Below are 17,552 nucleotides of genomic sequence, written 5' to 3' on the forward strand. Positions count from 1 at the left end.
TACTGAACTCCACGCAGGTTGTTTTGGTGTCATCCAATCATTCGAGTCTTAAAAGAGAATTTCATGCTATAAAATTAAAAGAATAATTCCATTTATTGGGTAGGATATGCCTGAAGCTTTTTATTAGGATTCTCATTTGCAGTGATACCCTTACCCCAGGGTTTCAGTGGCAGGTTGTGCCACTGATGTTACTGCTGGTAAGACTTTGAGGTGCAGGACAGCACTTTGACCATTTAATGTGAACAGCCTCATCTTTCCCAAAAAAAAGCCTTGTGCCCACAGAGATGTAGACTACCATTCAGTAGCCAGCTAGGGCTGATTTTTAGCATTCACTGCACCATTTTGTAGGTACCTTATTGCTACCAGCTCTCATGATCTTACTGTGTTCACGTTAGCTTGTGTTTTGTTAGAGACCCGTCTCCCTGCATTCTCTGATTATATTGGCACCTCAGCTTTTGCTAAAAAGGAAGAGATGAAAGAAAAAGGGAGCAAAAGAAATCCACTGACATTCAGAAAGAAACAATATGTCTTACACAATGTGGATTACCCACTGGAAGTCACAAAGCGTGCCTCCTCCAGCATGCAGGGACTCGCGGATCAGAGTGGCTTTAGTTTTTAACATGAAGAATGACAACAGACTCAGTGGGTGCTTTGGAGCAGGAAGCCGAAGCCATCCCTCAGCAGACCTTAATGCACCTGTCTGGTACCCAGGAGCTTTTATTTGCTGGGTTTCAACACCCACGAACTCCCGGTGAAGTTGCTTTTTCCAACAATGACAGAAGCATATACATTATAGGTATGCACGCTGCTTTGTGGGGATAGGTACAGCAGTGACCAGATTTTTCTAGTAAACCTCAGAAAGCTGTGATTTGCACAACTGTGAGCATTTTCTGCAAAACTGATATGTACATATAGTCAAAGGGTGTGGAACCTTACAGATTTCACAATGTGTATTTTCCCTAAGGAAAAGGCCTAAGTAAGTTAGCAAATTCTGGCATTTGTGTCTGATATATTAAATGAAGCTTAAATAATTAAAAATTCGGTGTTTTCTCTGTTCTGCTTGAAACTTATTTTTGATTTTCACTGTTTTATTCAAAAGGAAGGCATAGAAATAGCAACCGTGAGCTTGAAATCAGAGCTGTAACAGGGAGTTACAGACACGTTTTGCAGAGTATTTCCAGTTACAGCTGCGTGCTTTGAAGCTGTCAGTGTAACAAGCAGTGTGCTGCTTTCAAATAACCCTTTTTGTTGTCATGCAGTTTTTTTCCTAGCTTCAAGTCCCAATGAATCGTTGTCAGTTTTAGCATTCAGCTGTATTAATGGGAAAGAAAGAGAGAGAAAGAAAATAGTATTTCCCTGCCCAGGTTGCTGGTCAGAGTGCAGGAGCCCATTTGCTTGTGCTTGGTGGGCATATGTCAAGGGGCAGAGCAGCAGCCAAGTTGGAAACTCATGTTTGAAACCCGTTTCCCAGACTGGATGGCATTGAATTGCTTCACTGCCCTGAGGCTTTGCGATGGAGAGAAGCGTAACTGTAATTAGAAGAAAAGGTTGATTATCATACAAGGGCTTGTTCTGTTTTCAGGGTAGGTGAGGGGAATGGTGATTAATGACAGTAACAGCTACACTTATGCCCCTGTCAAGCGCTGCTAGGTATAGGCATGTGCATCGTTTTCCCCATCAGTGCTGACCATCAGTGAAAAGAGGCATGGCCTCTTCCACCATCCGTGTGTGAGACGGAGGGAAGGATACGGAGCAGCCGTTGCTATCTGGAACAAACAAAGAATGAACAAGTAGCAAAATACTAATGTGTTGTTGAAAGCTGAAATTAGATAGATGTGATTCAGTGCAGCCTACAGGGTCTGATATCTTGGCAACTGCTGCAAGATATCCCCAATCTGCAGACAAAATAGCCTTTGTGAAGAAGCAGAAGATCGTAGTGTGCAAGTTAATGCATCAAAAGGCCAGGAAGAAAATAATTCACTTTCACCTTGCTACAGAGGACAAGCAGCAGTAAAAGCTGTGCACTATTGGCAAGCTTTTTTTGTTGCTGTTTTTAACTCACCCCCCAGTTCAGAGCTCCAGCCACCTCGGCAGCATTCCAGCTGGATCTGCTGACATCTCCCACCTAATCAAGTGCTGGATTATCTCATTCTGATAAATTGGAGCCAGTGCCTTGTGAAAAGTCTTTCCTGAAGTACTTCACTACCCTGTAATAAGATGGCAGATGTCTGAATCAAGCCCCAGAGCTGGCAGAGTGCTGTTTTTCTAATGGCTTTTGGTGGCAAGTGTAAATGTTTTACGGCAAGCCGGTACTAAGCCAGGAGCCCAGTTAAGCATGATAAATTTCACAGCCGGGTGAAAGGAAACTTGAGGGTATACTGGGTACTGGTTCATACCGAGTACGTGTGAGCTGCACCGCTGACCTCAAAACACTTGCCCTAAAAATCACTTCTTTCGTGAGCAGAACCCTTGAGGAACATACGTGTTTTAAAAAAAAATTCTCTTCAGCTGCTACATCTTTCTAGGAAGAGTTGGAGTTACTGAGCTATTACAGACTTGCTTACTGTTCACAGTCTTCTGTGACTCGATCGCTGGTCTGAGTCGTTCAGGGTAAATAAGCTTTCCTTTCTCTAAAACATACTAAGAAAAATGTTTATGTTACAGAAGCAAGGGTGCTATGTATGTGTGTTTGTACATTTACTTCAACAGGTAAAACTGCCAGGATCAATCTTGTTAAGATAAAGGTATTCCTTGCAAGCACTTGTTTTTTCTTTCTTGGTTTAACTGCTGGAGAAAAAGCAGCAGTTCTCTTGTGCCAAACAAACATCTTTATGTGTCACAGTCACCTATACCATGCCTCTTGTAACACTGCTCTGCTCTTTTCCAGGGGAATCCCTACATGTGCAATAATGAATGTGATGCGAGTACCCAAGAACTGGCTCATCCCCCGGAACTGATGTTTGATCTTGAAGGAAGACATCCCTCCACATTTTGGCAGTCCACAACTTGGAAGGATTATCCAAAGCCTCTTCATGTTAATATCACGCTCTCCTGGAACAAAACCATTGAGCTTACAGATAACATAGTTATCACTTTTGAATCTGGCCGTCCAGACCAAATGATCCTGGAGAAATCACTCGACTATGGACGAACATGGCAGCCCTACCAATACTATGCCACGGACTGTTTAGATGCTTTCCACATGGATCCAAAATCAGTGAGGGATTTATCACAGCACACAGTCCTAGAAATCATTTGCACAGAGGAATACTCTACTGGGTACATGACAAATAGTAAAATAATCCACTTTGAAATTAAAGATAGATTTGCTTTTTTTGCTGGACCTCGGCTTCATAACATGGCTTCTCTTTATGGTCAGCTTGACACAACCAAGAAGTTAAGAGATTTCTTTACCATCACAGATCTGAGGATAAGACTGCTTAGGCCAGCAACTGGAGAAATATATGTAGATGAGCAACACCTGGCACGCTACTTTTATGCAATTTCAGACATAAGGGTATACGGAAGGTAAGAGAACGTACACCTTTAGACACAAGTGTGTGTGTTTGGTTTTAGAGGTTATTCCAAATGGTTTATTTCCCCAAACGTGCTGACATTTTCTGCCTAGACGTGTGCATTGGAAGCCTGGCTCAGCTGAAGCCTGTTTCTGGTTGTACTAGAGGTGTCTGATTCAGCGGCACAAAGTCCTGCGTGTTCGCTGTCACGAGCCTGGGATCTTGAGCCCTAGATCTCGTGAGCAGTGTGGTGCTGACCATTTCTTACGCTGGCTCAGGAATTCACCCTGGCATTAGGACAGTCTGCTTTTATATAGCTGGAGCCTGATCTCATGGCAGTTAACCAAAAAGAGAGATTCTGTTTTGTCATTTAACTTTTTCAGGCTAATGTGAGCTGTGATTGATACAGCAGCCCTTGCGCAGACCCTTCCCGCTAGGTCTGGCTATGAACTGCCTGTGAACAAGGAAGGCGGCAGAGATTAGAGTCCGTTCCTTGTACTCTAATTAGCTCTGAAAAGCAGTAAAGCTGAAGTAAAATGGAAAAAAACAACAATGTTTTTTAGAGAGACTGATTTGAATATAACAAAGATGATTACTCAACTGGGTTCATGACAAATAGTCCCTCTAGGGCAAGCAGTGGCTGGCAGCAGGTGCCGTAGTCCCAGAAATAATAACTGTGCAATGACATCCCTATCGGGAAATTTTCTTCCCAGCTCAAACTAGCAATTGACTGATGACCTCAAGCAGGAGGGTAATACCCTTTACATGTGTCTTGGATGCCAATTTGCTTGGAAGAAATAAATAAGACCTTCTCTATTGCAATTCACTCACCTTTCTAATGTACCTTTTCCTTCTCCTCTGTTTCTTCTATAAAGAGTTCAGATCTTCCTTTTTAAAAAACTTTTTTTTTTTTTTTAAGAGAAGCTAAGTATCCAAACGAACAGAAAAGCTAACGTATCTTGGAAGACCAGGGCATTTTTTGCAGACTCAGGACTGAGTGAAAGAAAAGAGACAGTGATTATCTAGAACACTGGCTACTGTATTTTTATTACTCCTGTAGTGTGTTTGCCATTTTCTACTTCTTTCATACAAGACCTTCATGTTCATAAGCATTTCCATATTGCAAAAATCAATAGATGAAATCAAAATAGAATCAAATTACTGTGACGTAATCTATTGAAAAATATTGCCCTAACTTTTATATAAAGGAAGAATTGATGCCACACACAGATTTGAATGCATAAGTGCTTTTGCAGTGCCGATATATTTTTATATGACATCAAAAATACATTTCTTAGGACTGTAGATTTAGCATGTAGTTACAATCTTCTGTGTCCATACCAAACACATACTCACGCATACGGAATCACTAATTGAAAGTGTAAGATAAATGCTGCTGTTTTAAGAATTCTTTTTGTTACTCTCATAGTTACATTGTAAATTATTTTTTAGAAGCCTCTTGGAGGCCTAGGTGGATCGTGGGCAGCTTAAGGTACTGTTTGAAATAGTTCGGTGAAGTTAGCCGCAGTATATAAAAAATAACACGTATGTTCTGTTTAATGTGTATCCTTTCTCCACTGGGCTCCACGTATTTAGCTCTACAGAGGCATCATATCAAAGCTCAGGATTTGAAGGTCCTTACACTTTAAGGAAAAGCTGCTCCCCATCTGAAAACCCATTTGGTGCTTAATCTGACATCAATTAGACTATGAGTACTTTATCAAAGAAAGCATCTGAAGGATTAAAAAAGAGTGCATTGCATGCAAATTAGAACCAGAAACTTTCTGAGCACATCTGGGGCATGGCAATCTTGTGAAAAATTATCTATAGAAATGAAGTGTGACTGTACAGGGTACTTATCTGATGCTGATGCTTGTTGTCTAAATGCTGCAGTAATTGGACACATGCTTTAAAAGAAATAGCCGATGTGTAATAGTATCTCACTAGATTAGATTCATGTGAATTCTTATCAGTCTTCTGCTAATGAGAAGAACAGCTCTTCAGGGATTTGGTGGCCTTTCCTTCAATATGTTCTGAGGCTTCCTTGTTAAAGACTTTATGGGCTTGCTTACTGCTGCAGAGCTGTAAGGCTGCAGCACACAGCCCCTGACTATTTAGGCACACCAAACGGAACTTGCAATAGGTTTTAGGTATTTTTGGTCTCCTACCAGAAACCCTATTGGTTTCCCCCTGCAAGAGTCTCCAAATCAGCATTATAGTCATGTACCCTGGCGTGCCCTGAGCATGGGAACACAGTGGAGAGGAGCAAGGGTTACACCAGGGGCTTTGTGCTGCTGTTTCTGATTCAGCTGAGCTTCCCAGCCGCTCCACGTTAATTTAGGATGTTGACTGGAAATTAAGTTACAATTTAAATTTTATTTTTTTTCCTACAATGTTTCATATTCTGGGCTTTGAGACCTGATGTATGTGTACATTTAGTAAAGCTGGACTAGGCTGTTCCATGAGGATGGGATACAAAGGGATGTTACCGAGGAGCTTTACATGTGGTAGACGAGTGATGCTAGCAGACACATCTCAAAGTTAGTCCTTTTACTGAAAAAAACCTGTTTGTTAACTATACTTCAAATCACCAAAGTTCATAATAGCGTATTTCTAAAGGCAGCATAAATAGCAGTTTGTTTCATGCTGTATTTTAAGGATCGATGACAGTGAAAAGCATCTATCTTAAAGCCACCATATTTAATATACAGGACGCTGGGGTGGTTAATATTTCACAATGAATTATAGATAGGAGATTTGCCCACTTAATGTAAGATTTGTTTCGTCATTGCTTTGCATTTTGGTGTGAAATAAGCCTGATGTATGTAGCATTAGAGATGAAAACCTGTGTACCCTCGATGAGCGCCTTACCTCCTCTATTACCACTCATTTATTCATCTTCAATTTACCACTTCCATTGTGTATTTATTAAGGTGATGAAAAAAAGGAAACGTGGCTGTTAGCAATTTCAGCAACCCCATTGTGCTCACATTATTCAAGAAACCTAATAATCCACATGAACTGATTCTGACTTACTGATGGTCTGCTTCACTAAATCAGGGTGATTTTTTCTAGTGAATAATGGACGATGTAGTGTGCCAGTACCTTAATTAAAGAGAGCCTCTCTTACTCTTGATCTCGTTTTAATTTACAGGGTAATACTACAATAATATCACTAATGGAAGGTACATTAAAGGGCGTAAAGTAGCATTAACTGTATTAAATTATGGCACTTGTGTTAATTAACTGCTGAAGCAAGATGGTCCTAACGGCTAGAAAGGTCGACTAATGCATAAATAAAGTCTTCTGGGGTGGGAAACTAAGAAAGAGCAGACATTTTTCCCCTCCTCTGGCCTTGCTGCAGAGAATCAGAATGTGTTGTGTGGTAACATCAGGAAGGTGTCTCTCACTTTGCTGCTGCAGAGGTGGCCTGGGCTGTCTGTGGGCTCTGCCTTTGATTCCATGTGAAGGACAGTCTTGGGAGTAAGCTGTGAGGTACAGCTCCCTGTTTTAACATTTTGGGGGGGGCGGTAGGAGAATTTCACTAAAATGCTGATAATAATTCCTTTGAAGTCAATCAAAAGGTTGCTAGCAAATTTTGGATCAAGCTGCTAAAGATTCAACCACCATCATTCCAAAGTCTTTTTGCTTTAACCGTACTGTCAGTGACGTGTACATTTATAGACTGTAAGTTAACAGTAAGTTGGGATGCTAGTAAAAAAACATTGCCCCAGTGGGTGACAGAATGACTAGCTGGCTAAAACAAAGGATCTTATTGCTTTGGGGTGATTAGGTTTTGATCTAAGAGCCACCAGTTTCCTTCTGGCACCAGAATATCCAGCCTCTGTACAACGTTATTAAGCCCTTTGGAATTTATTTTTATACTCTCTCTCGCCTTGAAGCTTCTGTATTTAAGCCCCAGGGGGTTCTGACCCTGTCTCAGCTCCGGTTGCAGTTCCAGCAGCAATAGAAACCTCTGACTCACAGTATGCAAGTGAAAAGTAGCCTCAGTTTTAACAGATCCTTGCTCTCACATTCTCTTTTCAAAATGTAAATCCATCTCAGCATCTGAAGAAATTAGTCTGAAGGAAAGCACGTTTGCTGCTTAGGAAGTTGGGGCTTTTTTGTCTCCTGCCGGCTGTGACCCTGGGCCAGGCGCTCAGTGCCGCTGTGGTGGATGTGGGGCAGGGGAGAGCCCTGCTCTGCCCCAGGGCTGATCTGCCCCCGAGCCGGGGGCGCACGCTGCTGCCGTCGGTAGGTGGTCAGTGTGGCGGCTGGGTTCTACCAGGTTTCATCCTCTGGTTTCTTCTACGGATGGATTAATTGGATTAAATCTGTATGTTACTCTGGCATACACTTGACAGCGCTGTGATAATATCCCTCTGCAATTTACTCAAAAGCAGAACTTTGCCCTAGGGAAGCGGTAATATATAGAAGTGCTTTAGTTTTATTCATAATAGACAATGTTTTCATTAATGTTCAGCTCAGAACCAGATCATCAATATGAAGATATGTAGGCTTCAAGCTTTTAAGAGGACAACTGAATACCATTCCTGTTTCTAGTATTTATTTCCCATACTTGGATAGTCTTTGTTTTATGAGAACACTTGCCTAAGCAGCTTGTTCTCCTTTGAGATTTTCACTAGTACTTGGAGGGAATCTAGCAGTTTCTCCAATTAAATTATGAACTCATTAGAGAACAGGAAATAAAAAGAAATATATGTATTTAAGACCACGACAATTTATCTTTAACTCCCGAGTGCAATTAGCTTTTTTAATATATCTACTGTAATATGTCACTAGGGAAAATGGTCCTTCATTTTCTGTAAACAAATCTAGGATCATCAGGAATTGAAATAATTAAGTGGTCACTGTGTTTATTCACACATGAGTAGTCTCCAATGTTTTACTCAGTACAGGTGTCCTGGCTGGACTTTATTCCTGCCCATGTTCAGATAATACTGGTTTCCACCCTCCATCCTGGTGACACAAGGGCTGTCCGTCAGCTCAGAGTGGTCTCAGTCTTGTAGTGGCTGGAAGAGGAGCAGAGCAGTGGAGTCTGGGCGGCTCACTAGGTCTCTAATTCTGCTATTCACTTTTGAAACTGGTGGGTTTAAATCACCAGGTTTCACTTGCCACCTTTGCTCATTAGCATCTGATCATCTTTTCTTGGCCTGTTTTGCAAGACATCAAGCATTTCCATACTGATCTCCCTCAGCTGACTTTCAAGGAAGCTCAATATCGTGCAGGATCAGGGTGTCTGAGAAGAGGCACCAAACCTTTTTTTAGTATAATTCATTGTGCCATTGAACATTAAAGGAGTAGAGATAAAACTCCTGATGAAAGAAATGAGAATTTTTCTTCCTGTATCGCTTTTTATGCTGAAAAGCTATCCAAAGAGCCTTTCTGAATAAATTCAGTGATTCCAATATCTTGCAGAAACTTTCTTTCCTTTAAGCTTTCCATTCCAAAAGAGTTCAATGTTATGCAAACACTGAAATAAGCTTAAGGATCTCCTGGATCACATATACAAATGATTCCTGGCACAGGGATGTCCTTCATGTTGAAGTTAAAGCTGGAGTGGTAGAACATACTATCACGTTAAAAGTTTAAACATTTCCAACTATCTCACAAGTAATAGGAACTACGAGCTTGTAGGTGGGGGTTTTTTCTTTTATTTTTTAATTTGACAGTCTGATCCCTTGCAGGAGTACCAGCACTGTGAGATCGCCTGACATTTCTTTTCTTCCATCTCACTACCTAATCACATGTGCTTAGAAGCTGATTTTTACTGGATACTCCTCAGCGTGTGAAGTGCCTCAGAAGGTAGTAGCTGAACCCAGAATATCCATGTACTTTTTCTTGACACAGGTGGTGTTTCTGTGTTAATCTTTTTTGTTAGTTGTAATAAATGAGCCATCCTTCAGCTGTGATTTAGGGAAATACTTGAAACTAAGAGAGTTAACTTTGCAGCCTTTCTTCTTTATTTCCCTCTACTACAGTGCCATAGTAAATCCTGTGTATCACTCCCTATACATGACAAGAAGTGCTGAAACAAGAGACAAGACCTGATACTAGTTTCAGCTGCCATCCTGCAAATGGGGACTAATTTCAGTGAAGTTACCCATATTAAACCAATGAGTTTCAAATGTGTTCATGTAGGAGGAGGGAGGGAGTGAGGGAGAACAAGTGATGGAAAGGAAGGAAGGGAGGAAGGAAGGGAGGGAGGACAGAAGTAAGAAGGCTGTCCCAGCTCCTGTTTGAAAAAGTGAGAAAAAACCACACCTCTCAGTCCGTCTTCTCTCTTTGTGTGATAAGGCTGATGTGAAACAGGGCAGTTCTGCAAAGTCCAGTCGTACAGTCACACGGAAACACCTATTCAGAAAACTGGGAAGTGAATTAGTAAAGGTCAAGGTCTAATAGTCTCATTACCTGGGGTCTGTGAGAACCCTTCCCCTCCTTCAGTGTTGAGTCCATCTCCAGGATTAATGGATGTCAGCAGTACTAGTGACCCGTGCACAAAGGGGATCGCCGTGGTCCTTACTTGACTGCAGCAGGCTGTTGTGCCAGTGAGTCAGCAGCTGAAATCCTTGGTAAAACACAAATATAACATCTTGTTAACTGGGCTGAACAGCAGGGTAGGTTTTAATTCTGTTCTCATAGAATATAACCTTGATCATGGAAAAGTAGGAAAAGCGCTACAGAAAGAAACAGCAGTGCTGTGAATTTAGTGGGCAGCACTATGGTCAGGGAAGAGGAGACGAGGGGTTATGCTGCAGGTAGCATTCCCAAGAGGAAGCCTGGCTGCTGATGCATTCAGGAACGCATAACGTTAGCTGCAGCCCTCTGCAGAACGAGCTGTGTCCTGGTTAGATCCATGGGACATGCTAGAAACGAAAGGGTGCTGAATGGCAAGAGGTGTCCTAATGACATTATGAGGGAGCAGGAACTGGAGAACTTCTTGACATACCACCATTCCTGTGCGAGACCTTTAGCTTTTTGCAGCACACAGAACCCTTGGAGCCTTAGAGTCTGTTTGTGAACAGCATCTGGTTGCTCACACAACAGTTCATCCAGACTTCTAAGCAGGTAGCAATTAATAAAAAGGAATGATTGGTATGGATTTTATGCAGGACATGCTGCCGTAGTCTGCAGTGACATAGCTGTACTTCACTGGTGATTATTTTGAAATTTTGGGGGTGATGACCACTGTTTTGAAATAAGCCTGGAAACAAACAAAAACATTTCAGGAAGAGGCTGATAATCCATAGCTTCATAACATAGGTTAAGGCTGATCAGGCCTTGGGATTTACTATGGATAGTGAAATACATATGGTACATACACATGCCCAGTGCTGGGGGCAGTTTACTAAAACTTATGCTCTTTCTGTGAAACCTTGACTCTATCCTCTGACTTGGATGTTTGTGCATATGTCAATAGTTGTCTGCTTCTTCCTTATAAACTCCTTGGAACACTTTGTGATTGTTTTCATTTTCACCCCTAAATCCATCTCTGTCTTTATGGGAGCTACACAAAGCGTCTTCCCCCTCTGCCATGCAGTATCCCCGCTTCCGCCCTCTCTAGATGCATCTTGGCCTGTAATATGTATCCAATATATTAACATTTATAAAGTACTTTGAAATACACTTAAGAAAGATTGGTGGAGACGCACCATGGAGTGTTATAATCTGTCCTCCCTGCACCATCACTTATAAACCCGGCATGTAACAGGAATATTGGTATCAATGTTGTAATGTATAAATGGTATATAGGCTAATGTAGAGACGCTGTCCTGATGACAGAGGGACATGGTGGTTCATGCTTAACTGCCGTCAGTATTTCTGTTACGCTGCTCATTAAACCTATTAAAAACAGAAAAGGTAAAATTTTACTACAATAGGGATATATACATTGAGCTATGCGTCTTCACACTCAACTAATTAGTTGCCATCAACTGTTTTCCCTTTGCTGGGTGACATGTGGTATATAAATCATTACAATATGTTAAATGCAAATGGTTGGTAATAGGGTAACCATCTGCTCACTGTTGGAAAGTTAGCAGAGGAATATGGTAAGCTGTACTTCTAATAACGATGCTGAACTCACATCCCTGAAATACCAAATATCTAAAAACAGCTGCCTTCACTAATGGCAACATTACTAATACATCTCTTACCCTTTTCATTTTCAGAAGTAAACCACATATTTTAAGAGGTAATTTTGTTCTTCAGCGTGAACTGGAGTTCAAGGCTAGGGTCTGTAACAACAATGGGAACCACCGTATCGCAGAGCCTGATCTGTTTCTCAGATTGTGTTGAGCGCTTTTGAACAGCCAATAAATAATGAGGCTGCCCACTCTGCTCGGGACATCTTTTCGTCCACAAATATAATTAAACTCTCTTCCTCCCCTAATCCCTGCTGCCAGGCCCTTTTTCAGGGACAACATTATTCTGTAAGTGATAGATACTTGGCACATTGCTGCCTGGTAACGTATTGCGCTAGAGGCCGTCAAAGGGTGCCTTCCATCTAATAACCTACCGTGCTCTGTGAGCATTAAAGATCAGCGCTGCGAAGAGGGATCAGTTATTTTGCCACAGACATGTATTATCAGGGGCTGTCACATACCTTCCTAATGAGCATTTCTGGATCCGCAAGTGACAAAGTAATGCATTGGAAAATTAGTAGTGGGACAAGAGTGAAGGACTGCCTGCCAAAGTTGAGGCTCTGCCTTCAAGCTAGAGCAGCTCCTTCTCTCCTTACCCATTCAGTCGTCTGCTGGTCAGGGTCACCATCACAGTGCTGATGTGCTGGCTCCCCCACCAGTAATATACTGCAGTATCACCTATCAGAGAGATTAATATGTTCCTGTACTGAATTCCCAAGATGTGGCTATCAGCATTAAAGCAGCTGAGGAATTAATTCTGCTCCCACTGTCTGAATGGAAAAGAAGTTTGTGATTTCATCAGAGCCAGGTGCTGGTGCTGCCGTGGCTTTCTTATGCCACATTAGGAGGGAGGGGTTGGTGCTTGGGGGGTTACATCTGGCATGGCAGTGTCTGATTTAAGATTGTGCTTCCAGGGAAGCACCTGCAGGGGAAGAGGCTGCAGGAGAGCTCATTAGCTTGGCGGTTTCTCAGCCCTGGGATGAATTACAGAATAAGATGCTTGCTTTACAGGGTCTCAGGAACCTGCGGCTTTGTTTAGGTGAGCTGTTCTGCAAAGCTTCCCAAGTTTAAAGAAAAACGTTACAGGGAGAGGTTTTTGCGCTAACACATTTTCCTTTGTTGCCCTGTGAGAAAAGAAGCACCGGCTGAAGGCTGCACACATTTGGTGACTCCATTTTGCTTCACAGTGAACACTTGTTTCAAAATGGGGTGTCTGCACTTTGAAGTTATCTGGAGCATTTATAGGCAGAGCTGGTGTGATGAGCAGCACTTTATAATACCTCAAAGGCATGGTGCCAGAGCTGGGAATTTGATAAGCTGGGGTCCTGAATTGGATTCCAGCAATGGTCACAAGTTTTAGGAAGCTCTCATTTGAAATTGCAAGCGGGGGAAAAACAGGATTCTTTCTCTTTAATTGCATTAGTTTTATTGAACTGAAGCATTGCTTCAGTTCCCAGAACACTTTATATATATTTTAATGCAAGCTACCAGAGACAGGACGGTTGCAGGAGTTTATTGTTTCTGACTGTTATATTTGGTAAAACTGATTTTATTCATTTTCCCATTTAACTCTCTCGTGCATTGAGAATCTTTAGACTTTGGGATGGTGTTTACTGAAGTTGTCATAAACACAGTAATGTTAACTTCTTTGATGTGGTAACGCTTTTGCAGTGCTTTTCTTCAGGCCTGGTCAGAAAAGCCAGGCTAAGACATGCGAATGTGAACTGGAGCCCAGGAACCTCTGGTGGCCTTTTGTGCAGGAGAGGGAACATGGAATTCATTCCCTCAGTAGCTGATCCTTTAGGTTTTAATTTGATATATGACGCTAGCATTCACTGCAACACAAATGTCCTGGCCATTGGATGCTTCCCATCCATTGTTTGGGGGGGGAGAGGAAGGGTCATTTGAGAGGTTTGGGAGTTTTTAACCTTACTTACCTTGGCTGTATTTTTATAGCCTTGTCACATTTTAATTGGCTCCAGATCTTCTCATTGTATTTATTGAACTGTGGCCATCTCTTCCCTTACTTAGAGCTAGAGGTGTTGATTTTGCCATGCAAGCCCAACCAGGAATTGCCCAAAAAAAAAAAAAATCAAAAAACTTACCATTCCTGTCCCCCCAGTTAGAGCACAGAAGGTCCCACCACCCTCTACACTGCCAGGGGAGCAGAGCCGGTGGGAGCAGGGTGCAGCGGTGGCAGTTGGGACAGGGGACAGAGCTGCAATAGGAGAAGGCGTCTGTTTTGTCGGTGACCTGCTTTGGGAAATCCTCCTTCCCTCCCACACCCTGCATACCTCCAGCTGCTCATTTCTCACTGTCTTGTCTTCTCTTTTTGGTGATCATCACTCCTTCAGTGGTATCGCATGGGGAGTCGCTGCCCATGTGGCTCAAAGAAGGAATGGAAACCTTTGGCAGGAACATCTCAATTTACAACGAAAAAGTAAACCTATTATATTTTCTCAATGCAGAAAATTGCTTATCATTTAACAAGCTTCATTAAAGATACTGTGCTTATGAAACCATGCCTCCCCTCCTTTAAATGCCCCTGAAATAATTCTTCCAGCAGGACAGCAAAACAGCAAGGAGCCAGTTACATTTTTAATCGCTTCTGTCCCATAGGAATTGCAGTCTGTCAGCAAGGGCAGCTCCTTCCCCTCTGCAACACAGGAGAAGAATTAAAAGATGGGAAGCTGTGGTCCAACAATGGTGTGTTGCAGTTATTAATGAGGTAAAGAACAAACAATCTGAGCGTCATTAACTCCTAATATTCTGCTCCTGAAAATTTTTAACCCAATCCACAAGCTAGATCTGAGGGGAAAAAAGAAATTAAAACAAAAAAAAAAAATCCCCCTTTTCCATTTGTGTTTTTTCCTGAATGGGGAATGGGGAGTGGAGAAACAGTCGGATGAAAGACATAGGGAACAGTAAAATAATGTGAAATTTCTCCTTTACTGTACATACCTCAAAAGAAAGTTTCAACAGCTTAGAATCCGTACTCAAACCAGTTTGCATCGTTTTACCTTGTGATCAGGTAGGTCAGTTAGTTACTGCAGGAATAACCCTCAACGTAGATGATTCTTTCTGAGATTCATCCTTTCAGGTGGATGACAGCAACAGCCTCAGTTCCAACATGTACAAATAGCTCGTGTTTTAGGCTTGATGTCTTAAAATATACATCTGGACTTTTGTGTTTTTACAGCTACAGAGAGATCAGATTCTGAAATCTCTCTTCATTCCAGTGGATACTTTTGGAGACTAATGCAGACTTTAGATTTTGTGGTGTATGTTTGTTTGTTGTTAATGCTTCATAAAATATACATGCTCTAAATAGGAGAGACGCAGGAGAGCAATACCATCAGAATAAGAAAGGATTATGTGTCTTGATTCCAAAAGCAGGTGAAATACTACTTTTAATGTAGTTCATTGGTTTCCTCGCTGTGCAGTCACACCCAGGTTTTGGCTAACAAATGCGCAATTAGCATGTGGCTGATGTTCAGCCTGCCTGTCAGTTGTGAAGAGGAGATACCTATGGTCTAAAGGTTTCATACAAAATGCGTCACATTAGATTTTTAGAGGCATTTGGCATTCAAAATTAAACAACCTACACGTGGATTAGTGCTGGCTCTTGGAAAAATTGGGGGGGTTGTAAATTTTTACTGTGTTTTATTATTCCAGGGCTATTGGAAAATCTCTCGCACATATTACGACCACCAAAAGAAGACCTTACTCCCCGAGAAAAGTTTCTGCAGTTTAAAATGAGCTGAGTATGTGCTGTAACAGGAGAGAGGCCTTTTGGACTGTTGGGCAAATACTGTTGCAATGCAAACACAATTAATAGAACATAAAGTGCAGTCTCAATGCCCTGTATGCAGGAGCTTCCCCCTAGTTCCTAACACAAGAAATGCATGCTTTTTTATATCCTCATAAGCTTAGCACGTTTTAAAAGAAACCAGGTTTGAAAATTCAGCTGCTGTAACTACATTAGGCAAACAGGAAAGGGAAAGAACTCCTGCGAGGCACAGCGGAGACTTCATCCTAGGAGAGCTGTAGGCAGCAGCCCCGGGCGCTTGTCCTGCCCCGCAGCTGCGGGAGCAGGTGCCAACACCACTGAGAGAGGGCCAGTGTCTTGTCACTGGTGTTACTGGGGTTTGCAGTTTGCAGTGCCTGCACCTCGGGAGAAGTCTGTTACAGAGTAAGGCTATTTTCCCTTATTTTATCATTTTTTTTTATCTTCAGAGGTAGGTCAGCAGCTGAAAACCCAGAGATTATCATGAAGAGGTAAAACAGACAAAACAGAAAAGTGATTTGTGGGTTGTGGCGGGTGGGGGGGGAAGGAATAGAAATTTTGTATTCTGAAAGTTACATTCTACTTCTGTTACAAGAAGCTTGGACAGGTGCCAGAAGCTTGTTCCCTTTGTGATACGATTATATGGCCACTAAGTCATTTGGTTCAGTCAATTTGCCATATATCATGATAAATCTGTATATAGCCGAAAATCCACAAAGTTCTGCCCTTTTCCTGTCCTGAGGTTTTCTGCCCAACATGAAAGCAGAGAACAGCTTTAACAAGATCTGGGGCCACTTCCGAGTCCTGTGTGATGCTCCCCTCCTGGCTTGGGAAGATAAAGAGGGGAGATGCTGAGCAGGACATGAGAACAGATGAGGAAGGACAATGAGCAGTAATGGTGGGGACAGGAGGTCATGACGGCTGTGGGCACCATCCTAAGTCCCAGTGGAACTCTCTCCTCTGCAGCTCTGCCACTGTCTGAGAGAGAACACAGCACTGAAACATAACAGACATGAACTCCTTTATCCCCAGAAGCATTACTTTTGAAAATATTTCAAAAAAGTAGACATTATTGTTTTCTTGATTTTTTGTTTATATAATTCAGGAGGTTTCTGATAATTATGCCCAAGTTCATTAATGATAAAGGTCTATGTCATGTAAGAGTTCTTGTTAGGATCCTCTCAGGGCACCTCGTCTCTTCCTACCAGTCAGATCTTCAGGGCAAATCCCTCTTCTTTTCAATGGATGGCAGTGTGCAAACAAAAAACCAATTCATTTTGAACAGCAGTCTCCTCAAGTCCCTGCCCTGAAGAATGCTTTAGTGCAAGGAAGGTGTCCTTCACCATCTGGCTGTCTATGCCCTGAACAGGATCCTGTCCGATCCTGCTAGATCTATTCCTTGTAACGTGCTGCTGCTTGAGAAGTAGATGGGGCTAGGCATGCCCGCAGTAATGACGGGGATTCCTTCCCAAATCTGGGTTCTTTCTTTACCTGCATCTATTAGTTCTCTAGTATTGTTCACAGAGCTTTGTGATATATTTATTTTATATATATATATATGTATATATGCATACATTTTACTTCCAGATTAGCTCAAACATTCTTTGAGAACAGAAACAGCCTGTGCATTTTCCATTGGAGTTTGAGGCTGAGGAAGCCTGCTTGACATTTCAGGGAAAACAGCAAAGTTTGTATAGGCGTTTAAAAGCTACGTTGTGCAAGATGAAATTGCAAAGGTTTGTTCTTTAGTATAAACATATACTGATTGGTTTTATCAGCAGTATTTCATAATTTCTTTTCCCCCATGACAGCCTTATATTATTCATAACTTGCAGTCTATTCCTTAACTTTTCAGTTATAAGAGTTTCCTGGTGGGGGTTGAAGAATGTGAAGGGAAGTATTGATTTGAAACATTTGAAATATAAATGAAGTTGTTTAGTTCTTCTGGTACATAGAATATTATAGTTACTGGATCAAATTCAACCTCCTACCATATCTATTTTCATAGACAACAAAAAATGTTCCTGACTCCTCAGAGGACAGTGCAACTCAGCTCTAGCTCCTGTCTAACCATTCTTTGATGTA

The 17,552-nt window shown here is 41.9% G+C and overlaps 1 protein-coding gene and 1 long non-coding RNA gene across 6 annotated transcripts in view; one reads left to right on the plus strand and one right to left on the minus strand.

The window, feature by feature from the left end:
- Nucleotides 1–17,552, plus strand: part of NTNG1 (netrin G1) — a 158,814-nt gene that overhangs the window by 64,925 nt on the left and 76,337 nt on the right. For all 5 annotated transcript variants that reach the window (XM_056355571.1, XM_056355568.1, XM_056355567.1 and 2 more), the window contains exon 3: nt 2,888–3,528. In XM_056355571.1, coding sequence (XP_056211546.1) covers nt 2,888–3,528 — 641 coding nt within the window. The remainder of the gene's footprint in view (nt 1–2,887; nt 3,529–17,552) is intronic.
- On the minus strand, nt 9,759–14,101 carry LOC130156788 (uncharacterized). The gene is made up of 3 exons (XR_008824613.1): nt 13,975–14,101; nt 13,786–13,898; nt 9,759–10,104 (listed from the first exon to the last, which is right to left on the minus strand). It is a non-coding gene; the product is annotated as an uncharacterized LOC130156788 (long non-coding RNA).

The sequence above is a fragment of the Falco biarmicus genome, chromosome 11, assembly GCF_023638135.1.
Source record: "Falco biarmicus isolate bFalBia1 chromosome 11, bFalBia1.pri, whole genome shotgun sequence".
In the NCBI taxonomy this organism is placed as follows: Eukaryota; Metazoa; Chordata; class Aves; order Falconiformes; family Falconidae; genus Falco; species Falco biarmicus.